This window comes from Octopus bimaculoides, chromosome 26 (assembly GCF_046866305.1).
Source record: "Octopus bimaculoides isolate indiv1 chromosome 26, ASM4686630v1, whole genome shotgun sequence".
NCBI classification, from domain to species: domain Eukaryota; kingdom Metazoa; phylum Mollusca; class Cephalopoda; order Octopoda; family Octopodidae; genus Octopus; species Octopus bimaculoides.
In genome coordinates this window covers 23294856-23312311 of record NC_142953.1, presented here as the reverse complement: position 1 = coordinate 23312311, position 17456 = coordinate 23294856, and the positions used below count along the sequence as shown (strand labels likewise).

General features: G+C 37.2%; 2 protein-coding genes across 4 annotated transcripts in view; both read left to right on the top strand.

Moving 5' to 3' along the window:
• The window catches only part of LOC106879708 (dnaJ homolog subfamily C member 11), a 68092-nt gene that overhangs the window by 23491 nt on the left and 27145 nt on the right, over positions 1-17456 (top strand). For all 3 annotated transcript variants that reach the window (XM_014929380.3, XM_089342963.1, XM_089342964.1), the window contains exon 7: positions 16640-16707. In XM_014929380.3, the coding sequence (XP_014784866.1) occupies positions 16640-16707 (68 nt within the window). The remainder of the gene's footprint in view (positions 1-16639; positions 16708-17456) is intronic.
• LOC106879707 (uncharacterized) lies at positions 1712-13305 on the top strand. The gene is made up of 7 exons (XM_014929378.3): positions 1712-2366; positions 2731-2850; positions 6208-6440; positions 7705-8272; positions 10836-10955; positions 11410-11621; positions 12803-13305. The coding sequence occupies exons 1-7, from the start codon at positions 2303-2305 to the stop codon at positions 13280-13282; spliced, it is 1797 nt and encodes a 598-aa protein (XP_014784864.1). The 5' UTR covers positions 1712-2302; the 3' UTR covers positions 13283-13305.

The window sequence follows — 17456 nt, the reverse complement described above, 5'->3', positions numbered from 1 at the left end:
GAAACAAGCTTCTTACAACACAGCTACACCTACACCTATGGTCAGCTTTTAGCCAGTGGGTCAAGAGATTCTAACTATGCCTTTTTCAGCGATCTAAGACTACCTTATCTAATGTAGTCTTAGGATTTCCTGAAAAGACTTCCTGTTTAGTTTGAAGCAGATTTGGTCACCATTTCTTGAAGATCAACCAATCTGAAAGATCACTTTGGGTATTGGTTATGAAATTGCCATAAATAGGAATTGAAGCTTGAATATGGGCTCAACAAACCAGATGAGCTTCATCTACATTTTGTTTCTTTCAATATTAGTCAACACACACACACACACACACACACACACACACACACACACACACACCATTCACTGCAAGCCAGCAATTGGAGCTTCTGTGCTGCTGCTTGACCTGTGAGAAATAGCAGCCACATTTCTTCAAATCACACTCTACGATCTAAAAAAGGAGGAGGAACACATTAGATAATAGTCCCAAATACGCCTAAAAAAATTAAGATGAGATAGGCATGGCTGGATCTCCTTCGATCATATGCTCAGTCAGGGCCAACATAGAATTCTCCATGCAGTCTCTATGTTCCAACAGAATCGGCAAACATCTTTTTTTATCATTATTATTATTACATTGATTTTTGTAACAAGAAAATAGCACAAACAAATCCAAAGACCAAGTCTTCAGCAAAATATTGGTTCTAATAATAATAATAATATTTTCTGCTATAGCACAATCCCTGAAATTTTGAGGGCGGATTCTAGTTGATTACATCAACTGGTATTTATTTCATTGACCCTGAAAGGAGGAAAGACAAAGTCTCAGTGATATTTGAACCCAGAACAGAAAAGCAGGCAAAATGCTTAGCAGCATTTTGCCTGGTGTCCTAATGTTTCTGCTCAAATCATAATGGTTTTAAATTTTAGCACAAAGCCAGCAAGTTCAGAGAAGTGGGTAAGTTGATTACATCAACCCAGTACTCAACTGGTACTTAATTTATCGATCTTGAAAGGATGAAAAGCTAAGTCAACCTTGGCGGAATTTGAACTCAGAACGTAGTGGCAGACAAAATATTGCTAAGCGTGTAATTTTGGGGGAGGGGACTGCTCAATTACACCGACCCTCAGTACTTCACTGGTACTTATTTTATCGACCCTAAAAGGATGAAAAGTCAGCCTTGGCACAGAACATAATGAGTCAGAAGAAATACCACTAAACATTTTGTCCAACGGAATAATGGATCTGCCAGCTCGCCATCTTATTAATAGTAATAGTTTCAAATTTTGGCACGAGGCCAGCAGTATCATAGATGGGGGCTAGTCAATTACATCGGTCCAATGCTTAACGAGAACTTACTTTATCGATCCTGAAAAGGCGAAAGGCAAAATCGAACTTCGGTTGAATTTCAGCTCAGAATATAAAGCCGCAAGAAATGCCGCTAAGCATTTCGTCCTGCGTGCTAATGATGATGATGATGTTGGTGATACTTTGCATCGATCATGGGAGACACATTTGTGGCGAGCTATAGATGGTGGGATCGATTATCGATTCCTGCTGGTTTTTGAAGTGAAAACGTTGAGAAACGAAAAGTTACATTTACTAAAATATAAAATGTATTTCGTCCGGTGCCCTTACTCTTTCTGGTCCTCTAAATAAAAAAAAGAAAAGTCATGACTTTTCACTGACTCCGTAATATAAATTGAAAGAAACACTTCTGAACACAAGGCAGTCTCTACGTAGTCGCTTGATTGCTGGAAATAACAGCCCTGTCTTTTTGAAATCATATCGTTTTAGAACAACGACAGAAGTTGTTGATCAACAACTACCACAACAACAGCGTCATCACTTACCAAACAAGCCATAACTAATCCATAACACCATCATTACTACTACTACTTTTCTCCTCTTTCTCTCCCTCTTTACTATTGTCTGAATGTTAAGGATTTTCTATGTAGTCGCTCGATTGCTGGAAATAACAGTTAAATGTTCTTCAAGCCATTACCCACTGTCTTTGAGACGGAGACAGTGGATGATAGGATCTCGGGGGTGCACTGTGACTGGAAAGCTGTTAAAAAAAATTACGTGGTGGTCATGGCTAGAACGCCTTTGATCATATTTCGTCTGCTCGATCGGACCAAGTCTTTAAACAAATAACAGCCATCGCGTTATCGAATCAGACATAACTAATCCATAACACCGCCATCTCCATCATCCTCACCACCACTACTACCAGTCCTACTCCCACTTATTCTCTACCTCTTCCTCCTCCCCCTCTATTATTATTATTGTCTTAATGTTAAGATGGCTGACTATCGTGTAACGTGGGATAAAAAGAAAGAAAACCAACTCATAGACTATTTTGAAGGTGCGTATTGTTGTTATTAATATCTTTATTATTATATTCCGCTTTCTTGCTTTGATGTTTTATTTGTTGTTCTAACATTTTACTTTTCAATTTCTATTCCCCCCTCCCCTCATTCTTTCTGTTTGCTATTAACTTTCCATTCGGAAACTATCTTTTGTAACCTTTTCTCTCTCTTTCTACACATATAATTTAGACTATCTAACTAGTTGTCTGGTATTTATTTACCTTCGTGTGTTTTTATATTTATCTATTTGCCTATCTATCTAACTGATCGTGTATTAATCCGTTTTTAAACCCCTATCTCCCCGTGTCTGTCTGCTACTATTATACATGTTGTTTCTCTGTCTGTCTTCCCTCTTGGCAGATCATCCCTGTCTTTGGGATCATACTCATGCCGATTATTTCCGCAGAGATGTCAGAGATGGACTCATGAAAGAATTGAGCAATAAACTAGGCTGTGATCGTTCCGGGCGTCCTTATACAGGTAAAGTCTGCTCTATCATTTCTATGTAACAGTCTTCATAAACCGCTCATTTATTTACTTGTGTTGGTGTGTAAACGAGTTGTTACAACTTCTATGTTGCTAATCGAAGTCGACTTAGAGATTGCACTTTCGATTTCCGGTTAAACCATTTCATTTCGCTTGCGCTGTGTGTCGGCAAGATTTTCCTGTTGTTATCGAATGTCGTTGGCCACAAACGAGTTTTTGCTTGGTTAACAATGTCCTTGGCTTATTTACTGCATGAACACAATTTTCTCGGATGTTCCGGCAACCCATTAAAGGTTAGCCAATGTGCGTGCGTGTTTATACACGACCTAGCCGCTCGATCTGCTAAAGTTAGCAACCAAGTCCTCCTCAAGTATGTGTGTGTATGTATACCATCTTAAAATAAAAGGACACATTAGTTGGTGTAGTCCTAAATTATCTCGGAAAAAAATTAGATGGTCACGGTTGGGATGTCTCTAATAACAGGTCTGCATGTTCAGAGGTGACCTGCGTCTGTGAAGTACACACACACATAGACAATGCACCTTTGTTAATATAAATACGTCCTAGTTAGAAAGGATTGTGTTAACCGGTGACAGAGGTTAATGTCATATATGTTATTAGGTAAAATATATTTATTGATACATTTTTGAACGCACTAGTAAAAATATAGAAGATACTGTCAGTGTCACGTAAAAATAACATAAATCTTATAAAAAAATACGAGTGGGTACTCGTAGAAAATCCGTGGCTTTCTGGTTAATTACTTGTGGTTGCAAGAATTAATTGAACAAAATAGAAGGCTATAACTAAATATAATTTATACGTGGACAGTTAAACGTATGCACACTTCTATTCAGTATTCAGTTAAGCCAGTGATTCCCAACCATTTTTTACCTATGGACCCCTTTTGATTGTTGTTTTACTTGGATGGACCCTCAAACATTTGATGTTTAAAAAAAAATCCTGTTGTATTTTTATGGTTAAATATCATTAGGAACTGTATAAAAAAGAATAGTTAAAACATTTTGTGTATAGTAAAAGTATGACCAGTTTATTATACTTCATAAACTGGTTTATACTTTTACCATAATCTTATATGGACCCTGGTTGAGAATCACTGGGCTAAACAAATGCCCTTTTAATGTTTCCAGGAAATACAGAGGTAGTGAAAGCTTCATAACTTGCAGTGTTTCTCATATGAAATGAGTGGAGCTGACAAATTGCTGTGTTTAATAAAATTAAAATCAAAATAATTTCCAACTTGTCCAACACCATCATGAACAAAGAAAAATTTTAGGGATGCATTATGTTGTTAATAATGAGGGGAGATTGAAAACATTTTCAGTTATATTGTCAAGTAGTGCTGTCATTTTGCATTTTATGAACCAGCAGCTCAGCCATCTAAATAACTTCTGTCAGTATTTACACAAAATTCACACATAACAAAAGTATTCTTTCAGTGGGGACAGACGAAGAGGACACACTATAATTTACATTGGTTGATTGGAATGAAGTTGAAGAAGTAAGGCTTGTGATATAACCCTTTTCTACTATAAGCACAAGGCCTGAAATTTGGGGGGGGGGACCAGTCAATTAGATTGACCCTAGTGCGCAACTGGTACTTAATTTATTGACCCTGAAAGGATGAAAGGCAAACTCAACATCAGTGGAATTTGAACTCAGAACGTAAAGACAGACGAAATACCTACTGGGGGCCACAGTCTTGAATTGTTTAGTCAAGTACTTATTCTATCAGGCTTTTTTGCCAAAGTGTTATGGGGGCCTAAACAAATCAACACTAGTTATCAAATAATGGGGTGACAAACTCAACACATGCATACATATATATTACTCATACACATACAACAGGCTTTCACGCAGTTTCCATCTACTAAATCACTCCCAAGGCATTGATCAGTCCAGCCTTATGGAAGAAAACCCTTACCCAAGGTACCATACTGTGGGACTGAACCCAAAAGCCTTGTGTTAAAGTGGGCTTTGCTGACCCTCACTTTCTGTTGACAAACCAAAGCGTGAATTGATGTTGTCAAGAAATTTTTGTATAAATGAAAATTTGAGTTTCTTGGACAGTCATTTTTGTTTAGGAACATATTCTGCATCTTCTGGCCTGATTCTGACATCAACATCTTTTCCATTTGAAGAATATGTTGAAAATTCCTTGCTTTGACTCTCTCAAAATCATATTCCAGCTCTATATCATTAAGAGGGTTATTTTTTTCCAAACCATTGGCTCGAAAGCACTGGCACAAAGTCACCCCTCCCAATTAAGGGGTCTTTTTGTCTTGCAAATTACTTGGTGATCCTGTCTGTGATGATGCCACTTTGTAAAGTGGTTGGCATTAAGAAGGGCATCCAGCAACAATGGAGCCTGGTGTGACTCAGCCTTGCTCGCTCCTGTCAAACTGTTCAGCTCATGCCAGCATGGAAACTGGATGTTAAATGATGATGATGATGGCTAGAGTGGTAGTCTACTCTGGGTAACTGATGCCTTTCAAAGTTCATCCATGTAGTGACCTCACCACCACCACCGCCTTTTAACATTCATATTTCTCTGTCGAATGTAATATTTATTTATTCACATTGCTTTTAATAAATCATGCATTATCTTTTAAATTCAAGATTTTGATGATGTGATTGTTTATTTTTAGAATGACATTGTAGTGTTGGTGTGAGATGCCAGATCTAGCCATTTTAAACAAAACAATGTAAAATATTTGGGTCAGATATGTCCAATTTAAATGCTAAAGGATTAAATAGAGCACATCATGTTTATTTGTACAGCAGCACTAAGGTTGACAAGTATTCCTTAATTTACGACCAGGTGTCAAGACAAAAACACTCCTGTATATGATAGACCCCTTTTTCAGTTTCCCTCTACCAAATTCATTCACAAGGCTCTTGTCAGCCCATGGCTACAGTAGAAAACACTTGACAAAGGTGCTGTGCAGTGGAACTGTGACCAAGTGATTGTGAAACAAACTTTTTAACCCCATAACCATGCCTGTCTATGTTGAAAATAATAATAATAATAATCTTAATACTAATGGTTTCAAATTTTGGTACAAGGCCAGCAATTTCAGTGTTCAGTACTTAATTTATCGACTCCGAAAGGATGACAGGCTAAGTCAGCTCCAGTGGCATTTGAACTCAGTTGGAAGAAATGCCACTTAGCATTTTTCCTAGTACGGTAATGATTCTGCTAGCTCACTGCCTTGACGATAATTATGAAATAATTGCTAATATTTTAAACATTATAAATACCAAGCTGTTGTAGATGAAAGCAGCAAGCATAATACTGTATATTTTTTTTTTTTAATATTTTGTTTTTAGAAAGACACATCAAGATGAGGTGGAAAAATATACGTACCACTTATGCCCGGGAGTGTCGAAAATCAGAAAGTCGTACTGAGGACGGTAGCGACTATGTATCAAAATGGGCTTTCATTGACCGTTTGGGTTTTATCAAAGACTTCATCAAGTCACGTGCTCCTTACAACTGTTCCAATAACTTCAGGCTGTCTACTCTTACTACTGTATCTTCAGACCAAACAGATGTTTACCAGGTAGGTGAAGAATTTACTGGAATAATTTACTTTGGGATCAGCTAACTTACCAGTTTTCAGTCAAACGAGCCAACCCATGCCAGCATGGAAAACAGACGTTAATTGATGATGATGAGAATGTTGCTGACATGGGTTGGACAAGACTTGATGACGTTTATATCCCAGTGTACCACCATCCTAGAGATTTCAGTGTGAAAACAAGCACACACATCCACAGTGCTGGTGCCATGTATAAAGCACTGGTGCTGGTGCCACATAAGTAGTACCCAGTACTCTCTGTAAAGTGGTCAGCATTAGGAAGAGCATCCAGCCGTAAAAACCATGCTGAAACAGACAATTGGAGCCTGGTGTGGTTCCCGGCCTTACCAGCTCCTGTCAGACCATCCAACCCATGCCAGCATGGAAAGCAGACATTAAATGATGATAATGACATTATACAACTGATTTCTATACACTTCCCATGGACCAAATTTCACTTACACAGTATTGGTCATCTCAAGGTTTTAGTTGAAGGTACTTTCCCAACATGCTGTGCAGTGGGACCGATCCCCAAATCTCATGGTTGCAAAGCAAGCTTCTTAACCACATGGCCATGCCTGAGCCTGGGAGCATTGTCTAATGCTGCGTTTCTCAACCCTTTTTTACCTATGGATCCCTTATGATTCCTATTTTGCTCCGAGGGACCTTCATGGCCATTCAGTGTTTAACAAATTCTATTATATTTTTATAATTAAATATTGTTAGGAATCATATTTAAATTCAAATATTTTGAGTATTGTAGAATTATAAGCAATTAATTAAGCATAAATTCTCACAGCAAAACCCTGGTTGAGAATCACTCTGGTCTAAGGATTGAGTTTCATTAGCTTATAGCCTCAGATTTTAGTTTCGTCCTTGTTATAATCAGAAGCAGCTGAACCTCGCTAAGCTACTATACTATAGATAGATTGCCTTGAGACAGTGGTTAGGGTATTGGACTCATGCTCATGAGATTGTGGTTTCAATTCCTGGGCTGGGTGATGCATTATGTCCTTGAGCAAAACACTTCATTTCACATTACTTCAGTCCATTTATCTGGCAAAAATGAGTAATCCTGTGAGGGACTGGTGTCCCACCTTGAGACTTCTTAGGCCCTAACATAGATATGCTACCTGGAGCTAGTCTTCTATGCAAAAGGTTATGAACTTCAATTCAGTGTTATTTTAATCAAATGTTTGTATATATTGGCTTCCTGATCTTTGACTGATATAGAATATTTTCTCAGACTCTTTCAGATGATGACATCGAAGAAGAGGACGACGACGATTTGGTTGTCTGTTTAACGGAACCATTTAAAGATGACAACACGACTCAGAAATCAAATCATCAGGACATGTGGGACTCGGATGATAAGAAAAGCATCTGGATATCGGAAGGTGTGAGCTTAGCAAACAATGCGAGTGATTTGAAAAATATAGACGGGAGCAAAAACAATTTAACTGAGTCATGGATTGTTCAGGAAAGAGTCAGTCCTCATCGAGACTGGCGGGTTGAAGAAAGAAATAGCGGGAGTCCTTCAGAAATGTGGAGAAAAGACAATCGAGAAAGTCACCCGTCGGATGTCGCTACAGACAACCTTCATAATAACAACTGTACTGATTCATCTGGTGACATTCAAGTTGGAAATATCACCTACATGCACAACATTAAAAATCCTCAGTCAGAAAAAAACAGTCATGGAATTGAAGACTACCAGCAGACTGATACCGTTTCTCTTGCAGAAACATTGTCTTTGAACAATAAAGTGTCTTGGAGTAAAGACAAGGAAAGTGAACTTATTGCATTTTTTGAAGGTATGTTTTTTTTTTTTCTTTCATTTTTCATACTTGATTTTACATCTGTTTTTTCAATGGTAGTATGAGTTAGATGAATATATTACCGAAGTGTTGTTTTACAGGCCAGTATAGACATTATTAAATGATGATGATGAGAATGATGGTACCCGTCTTGTCATTAACCCTTAACTGTTTTTCAAGTAAGGGATCTGTTATTCTACACATGTTGAAAGGAGCAAAAACCAGTGGAGGATTGTTGACAGAAGAAATGACAACATCCCTACTTGTAGCTCAGAGATTTTCAAAAAAGCACAAACACACGTACATGCATGCATGCGAGTAAGTGTGTAACTGGCTTCTTCAACCAAATCCACTCACAAGGCTTTGGTTGGCCTGGGGCCACAGTAGAAGACACATGCCCAAGGTGCTGCACAATAGGACTGAACTTAAAACCATGTGGTTGGGAAGTGAACTTCTTCACCAGACAACCATCATTCATTTCTCGTTAGTCGCATCTTTACATAATTTTATTTTCACCTTTTATATCTCAAATGGAAATCAGTCACCTAAGCCTCTATATGGTTGCTAGACTTGCTAGAGATAGCAGCTAAAATTGCCCCCAAGTCTCGCCCCATCATTTTATAATCAGGTACATATTGGATAATATAGTCTGGAATACACACTGCCAGTAAAATAATGAGACAGCCATGGCTGGAGTGCCTCCTATCATAGATCTTCTTGATTAGGGTACATCTAGAATTAAACAGCCCATACCATTCTAGTGTTCCTGTCATTAAATCTAAATTTTATTTTAAAACTATTTTCAAGCTGGCCAGATCTGGCCTCTTACACCAACCCTACAATATCATTTTGAAAATAAACAATTGCATCATCGAATTCTCAAAGCTATGAGTTAATGCATGATTAATGAAAACAATGTGAATAAATAAGCATTACTTTTAAGAGAATTATGTGAACGCTAGAGGGTTAAACATTTCAGGTATTCATTGATGATGTGGACCCATACACTCTTTAGAAGTCCTTGTTGGCCTATGCTATACGTCTTTAACCCTTTAACAATACCCACCTCAAATATTCTACCTGTTTTATGTTCAGACCAGCCACATCTGGTCTCTCACTTCAGTCTTACAATGTCATTCTGAAAATGAACAATCCCATAATTGAAATCTCAAAACTACAAGATAATGCATGATTTAGTTGAAAACAATGTGAATAGATAAGCATTACATCTGACACAGTAATCTGAATGCTAAAGGGTTAACTACCTTATATTGGCTGGTACTTAACCTCCAAACAAATTAACGATTAGTGCTGTTTGCAATCAGCTGTTGTTGTTTAACCCCAAGTAAACTCTATAAAAGTAGGCCTTTGATCTAAAGTGTTCTGTGAACATCCGTTCTCTCTCTATCTATGAGTATATTAATCCTTTCATTTTTTAAAACAACAGAGTATGATTTAATATGGTTGGCTGTTATTTTTAGCAGGTCAAATAACTGTATAGAAGCTCCTCTGTTGCCTTGTTCTCATTCATCCTGAATCGCTTGGTAGTCAGTGTTTAAGGAGGACAAGGTGACAGAGTATTGGAGAGGGATGGGTGAACCAAATATTTTATAAGAGGGTTTTAGTGTGTAAGACAGGGAGCATGGTAGGAGTAGACTAGAGATTCACTTTGTTTTGTGATGATCCAAGAACATGGTATTGATAATAAACCTCGATAATGGTGAAATATTGATATCTACCATCATCATCATCGTTTAACGTCCGCCTTCCATGCTAGCATGGGTTGGACGATTTGACTGAGGACTGGTGAACCGGATGGCTGCACCAGGCTCCAATTTGGTCTGGCAGAGTTTCTACAGCTGGATGTCCTTCTTAATGCCAACCACTCCGAGAGTGTAGTGGGTGCTTTTACATGCCACCGGCATGAAGGCCAGTCAGGCGGTACTTCCGTGGCAAGTTGTCTCACCTGGTCTGTGGCATTCAAATAGTCTTTAGCACTTGGAATCATTCGGGGAGCTTTTCCCAGATACTGTCTCACACCAAGTTTGGCATATAAACAAAACATATACACTGTGTGTGTGCATGCCTGTGTGCAACCAATAATATCTACCTTGCTAGAGCTGACTGTAATTCATAATTTAATGTGTGTGTGTCCTTGCTTTGACATAACATGATAGTTGTAAGCAAATGTCTCCATCATGCAATGCAGTGTCCTTCATTTCCAATTTCCCATGAAAAACATGTCTGATCATGGAGAAAACAGGAAGGGCATCAGACAGTAGAAAAATTCACCTACAAACTCCATCAACCATGGAAAAGTGGACTTTAAAACAATGATGATGTCTCAGGTTTTACATTTAATATATCATTCAACATACATCTGATTCCTTATCCATGTTATTCTGCTGACACTGCTTCAGGGAATACATTGTGTCCTGTCTTTAGTATTTTAATTCACTTCGTCTTAAAACTTCATATTAAAAAAAAGTCTTCTATGTTTTTACAGTTGGGTATCTTAACAACTTCATCATTGTCTTTTTTTTTTCTTCTGCTTTCTCAGGTCACCGGTTCTTATGGGACCACTCTCATCCGGATTATTTCAACCGAGATCTACGAGACTGTATGATACGGGAGTTAAGTTCTAAATTGGGTCATGATCGAAATGGACAACCTTATACAGGTATTTAGTGTTTTAAATGTCATACTACAAGATGTAGCCCTATATTTGTCTAGAAATGGATTGAGCACTATCCTGATCATTTACATTTCTACCCCCCGCCCCCCATAATCACTCTCTTTCCTCCTTCATGCTCTCTCTTCAACATGGATGCTTGATACATGGAATCAGCACAGATGCCTTTTATGTGCCACCAGCACAGGTACCTTTTACGTGCCACCAGCACAGGTGCCTTTTACTTGACACCAGTTTGGGTGCCTTTTAAGTGTCACCAGCGCGGGTGCCTTTTACGTGGCACAGGCGCCGTTTACATGCCACCAGCATGGGTGCTTTCTACGTGACACCAGCACAAGTGCTTTTTGTTTGTGTATGTGTGTTGCATATTTTATATGTATATTTGTATTTCTTGTTCATGCGTGTGTGTGTTATATGTGTTCTGTGTGTATTTTCATGGCAGATGGTTTCATAAGGCAAAGATGGAAGAACCTACGGACAACTTTTGCTCGAGAATTAAAGAAGATTGAACACCACAGCAAACACAACCAGGAAACTCCTTACATTTCACGGTGGGCACATACGGAACGACTGTCTTTCCTGAAAGATTGTTTAAAAGCACGAGGTCATTTAAAAGTAATTCCTCATCTACAGAATAACATAGATGTATGTCATGTGAGTTGGATAATGTTTCTGTTTGGTTTTTGACTCTTACTGCATCATCACCATCATCATCATCGTCGTCATCATTACATCACCTTTAACCTCACTTCAATTTTTGTATGCTGTCAAGTATCAAAAAAGTTTGCTTATTTTGCATTTAACCTTTCTTTGTGGTTATCATCATTAGCATCGTCATCATCATCATCGTCATCATCTGTCTATTTCATTGCTTGCTTGTGTTGTTGAAGGATGATGTCTTACCGCCTGTTTCTATCACTTGTCATCTCCTTTGTGAGATTCAGCTCCCTGAAATCGATTCTGTGGGCTCCTTCCACTTGCTGAAATGTTTAAGAGTGGTGAAAATAGCTTGTGTGGTTAAGGGGTTAGATTAGGTACTTTATAGTGCCTTGTCTTGACCTGTTGCTTTAAAAGCTGCCAAATTTTAGCTGGTCAAAATGGTGAGAAACATTCCAGTGTTGGGTCCTATGGGTGATTATCTAATGTGCCCTTCCTTTTTTTTTAAAGATGGGAGTTGTGATTCAAAGCAGATTTAGCTGCTATTCTTGGCAACTCAGTGGATCAAATCTGTTGAGGTAACACATTGTCTAAACTCAGCTGTATGTAGCACAGCCTAGTTTAGTTTTACTGCTGTCAACAGTGGCAGCACTATGAAAGTGACATGTGTTTTTGTCAGTGCCAAGATCAAAAGTTACTTTTGGTTGGTACTGATGATGATGATGTTTAGCCCAAGGCTAGCCCTCATATTGAGCAGATCTGTGATTAAAGGCATTTAAGTATAATACTTTGTTTTGTTTTTTTTTCTTTCTGTCTATTTAGAAGTCCCTGGGACTGCATTATTAAGTGTAACTTTAAGCCAGTAGGACATCAGCTTCCCAAACTGTGTGTCATTGTCATAAAATTCACACTGGTCTGATTGGTTACATGTCACATGATATTTTATTTGAAAACAAGTTTGGAAAGTTCTGTGGTAGAGTGTGATTTGAAATAGATTTAACTGCTGTTTCTAACAGGTTGAACATCTTTACATGAATACTTTGTTGAAAGGGATGAGTGTTACGCAATTTCATTTTTCCTTCACATTATCATTTTGTGCTTCTTTTTTTGGACCTTAAGAAATTAATATCTCTGAATCTTAAATTTTTTTTCTTCTTTTTTTCCATATTTATTTCCAGACTTATTCCTTATCTGATGATTCCGATGTAGGCAACGATTCCATAGCTTGGCCGTCTGAACAGTTTGTCGAAGATGAAACACATAATTTTGAACAACTCTCAAGAACAAAGCGGTTGGACACCAACCCCGTGATAAACTCCCTCGATTTATTGTCAGACGACAACAACATTGGAGGTGGAGGAGGAGGAGGAGGTGGTGGTGGCAGTGGAGGTAATATTAGTATTAATGGCACTGTACAGAATTTCTCAGCATCAACAACGAAAAAACGATGTCGGTCGGATGATATGGACTTGAAAGACGACTTCCTCAAGGAAGCCTGGAGGATTTTCAACCTGAAAGAACGGCATGACCCTGAGGACTTGTTCGGTATGCATGTAGCAGGGACATTACGACGAATGCAACCGCTGCAGAGAGAGAAAGCCAAACTAGACATTCAGGGCATTTTGTTACAACACTGCTTCTCAAAAGCTGATCAATAAATTCCACATATATTTCACTATAAGTGCACTGCCTTAATCAATATTGATGTTTTCTGGTTAAATGTTCATATAATCTTTTCTCTTTTTGCATGTACATATTGTTTTGTTTCTGTTTTTCTTTTTTCCCAAAATGTTTTTTTGATTATAGGTCTGCTAAATCAACGCTAACCAGGATCTAAACAGCACATGAAAATACATGGTGGACCATTCCATTTCAGAGTTAAGGGTCCAGAATTGAAACACAATACTGGAACCAATGATTCAGTCATCCATGCTGGACTTAACTCTCAACATCTACAACACCACATTTATCAACCAGCCCTCTGTGTCTGTGTCTAATTTGTATTTATTTGTACATTATACAATTATGTGTGTGTGTCTCTCTCTCTCTCTCTCTCTATATATATATATATATATATAATATATATATATATATATATATATATATATATATATATATATATATATATATATATATATATTTAGATAATTAAGTGGCTTGTGGGTTGGCAGTTTCATGCAAGGCATTTATCAAAGTTTCATTAAAATAATTGTTAATTTGATAAGGGTATTGCTTGAAACTCTTTACCCTTAAGTCACTTTTTGTAATTTACTAATCAGACACAATTACAGTTGTCAGAGTAAATAAGGGATTAAGAAATAAGGCATAAAGTCTCTTACAGCTGTTTCTAGAATAGTTGTGCATAGTTCATTGAGTAAAGATTTTCATAAAAAAAAACCAACTATTCCATCTTCAGAGAGGAAGAATTAAGGAATATCCTTAATAAGTGATACTAGTAGTTTCCATTTCCATTGTCAAAGAGAGAAAGTGCACTTACACACATACTTGTTACCTTATGTCATTAGACAATTTTTTTCACGTGTTCTCTCTCTCTCTCTACATATATATGTATAATATCATGTGTGCTTTGTATTTGAATGTTGAAATGTTAAATATTTGTGTTAAGTTGATGAAAACCTCTTGAACTACCTAACTTACATTACTTCACCACACTTGTATCATTCATGCTATATGCCATCCCTTTGTTAACTCATAACTGTCTTTTTGTTCTCTAAACTTCTTTGATTTGTTGTAGAAGAACCAAGGTTTGAATCTCACTCAAATGAGCTGCTGGCCGGACTTCGGCCTCTTAGTAATTGTCTACCGTTAATACAGGAATTGAAAGGGAAATAATACATTTGGTAGAAATCTTTGACTTCCTGACTGATGAATTATCTGAGCTTGGGTATAGGTTTGTCACAAATATATACACATGTATACATAAATACATACATACATACTTATATATATATATATATGTGTGTGTGTGTCTATGTATGTATATGTATACTCTTTTTATTCATTTTAACGCAAATTATGTAACTTTTGTTTCAACTTGATCTTAATGGTTTTACTCTTTAAGAAACACACAACTTTTCTGGTACCAATTCATTTAAAATGTATTTGTTGTCATTATTGTTTGTCTTTTGTTTCATTTTGTTTTTGTATATCCACAATGTGTTTGTTTATATTTAAAAAATAAAAAGCTAGAATATCAACAACTTGTGCTTTTTAGACATTTTGTTAAAAAATTATTAATTTTTAGGATCGTTTTTAATTTAAAGTCATCAAAAAAATTTTCAAATGTTAGTTAAGATAATTAATATAATACAGGTAACTTTTAGTTTCCTGGAGTTTATTGGCAAGTCAAAAATCTGTTTAGTCCTTATTCTTTGTTACTAACAGACTGGTTTCAAATTTTGGCACAAGGCTAGCGATTTCAAGGGAGGGAGTAAATCAGTTACATCAACCTCCAAAAAGATGAAAGGCAAATTTGCCCTTGGTGGAATTTGAGCTCAGAATGCAGAGACAGTATATATTTGAGTATGTATATGTACTGTGAAGCATTTTGCTCAGCGTGCTAATGATTCCGCCAGCCCACCACCTTTGCTATTAATGTACTGACTAGAAGCAATGTATACTTTAGTGGCCAGATTTAAAAAAAAAAAAGAAAGAATAAAACCATAGATGGCATTTCAAACAAGCAGAAGTTGGTAAGATGTACCATGCTTTCACAAATTGTTTTAGGTGCCTGTGTAGTCATGAGCAAACAGATACTCTCTTAGCTCTGCTATCCCTTGACACAGCATAACATCCAAGATGTGACAGTTATAGGGAGAGGGCCTGGCTGCATCAGCCCTTGACTGATATTTATTTTCAAAATGTGAAATGATGTACTTTGCTCACGGACAAATGCTACCCTGTTCAGTAATTGAACTCAGGCTCTTGTGATTGTGATTCCAACTCCCTACTAGCCCATATGCTTCCATAGGCTAGGTAAACTGCTAGAGAAAAAGCTTAGTCATTCATTTTAAACTTGGAGTGGGAATATTTGTTACACTCAGCTGAAAAAAATATACCATTCTGAAATTGTAGGAGGAACAGATTTAAATAACTGACCAAGACCTTTGGCATTATGTTGTACTTGAGAAGAAGACCCGAGTTGAGTAAAATCAAATTCGTGGAAGATACCAATGTCATGCAAATGGCATCATCCGTGCCAGTGGCACATAAAAGCACCCATTACACTCTGAGTGGTTGGCATTAGGAAGGGCATCCAGCTGTAGAAAACTATGCCAAATCAGACTGGAGTCTGGTGCAGCCTTCCACTGTGCCAGCCCAGTCAAACCGTCCAACCCATGCCAGCATTGACAACAGATGTTAAATGATGCTATCTAACTATTGAAATCTATTTTCACCATTTCCTAGCTGTGAAGTAGAGAAATACTATGTTTGTAGAAACTTGATTGTAGTCTAAACAAGTGGTTCTCTGCCATGTTTTACCCAGGGACCCCTTTAATTCCTATTTGGCTCAGATGGACTCTCATAGCCATTCAATGTTTAAAAAGTCCCATTATAGTTTTACAATTAAATATCATTAAGAATTGTATAAAGAAAATTGTTAAGATATCTTATGTAGAAGTATAACCAATTTATTGCTCATAAATTTTAGTAGAAATGTCTTATATGGACCCCCAACTATGGTCCAATGGGCTAGAACGTTACTAATCAATGAAATCTGTATTATTTAGTATCACATAATAAACATTGTCCTTCAAACTGTATTAACATAAATGTAGTTGTAACATGAGTAATTAATAATCTAGATGATAATTAAAACAGGTTAATTATTCTAGTTGCCTTGTCAGTTCCTTATTTATTGTTTGTCTTTTTGTGAAAAAGTTTTTCTTTTTTTTTTGTGTGTGTGTGTATGTGTTTTTTGTCTTTCTTGGTATTGAATTACATATTTTGGGTAAAAATGTTGCATTAAATTCTGTTTCCCCTATTTTTAACAGCTTGAAATGAGCAGTGGAAATGGATTTGGGTGCAGTTTAAAAGGGTTTCGTCGTCTGACAAACTCAATGTAAGTAGTTTATGTACACAAGCTTTGTTACTCACTCTGCATAGTCCTCATCATCACCTACCATTACCATCATTCTCATCAACTTTAATTTAAATGTGCCACTTCACACTTTGTAAGGTTCGAACTTTGTTATCAAGTGGTCACATGATCGGCCAAACTGTTGGATGTTGTTTAAACATCACTGGTCACCATGTGTTTTGCATTGTCTTCACTTTCAAATGACACCACTCCTGGTGGCTAGGCAAGCAGCCAACATTCACCCTGATCAGAAAACCAGTCCATCATAGGGTGACCCATTTACAGCTGAGTGGATTGGTGCAACATGAAATGAAGTGTCTTGCTCGAGCATAATGTGCCTCTTGGTCCAGGAATCGAACCCATGATCTAGCAGTAGTGAGTACAATACCCTAACCACTAGGTCATGTGCCTTCACAACTTTGCTATAAGGTACCTTATTGGACATACATGGCTTCTCACACCAACAATGTCATTCTAAAAATAAACAATCACATTGAAGTCTCAAAGCTACAAGATAACGCATGATTAATTATAAACATTACATTTAGTAATCTGAGGGCTAAGGGGTTAATGAATGTGCTAATTACTCACATTGTCAATCAGGGAGGGAACTGTCATCTCCAGTGGTTGTTGCAGTGCTGTCATCATCATCATCATCATCATCGTCAACTGCTTTAAAGAGGAAGGAAATTATTTAAAAAGAAGCAACTACAGAGATAATGATTTGATGG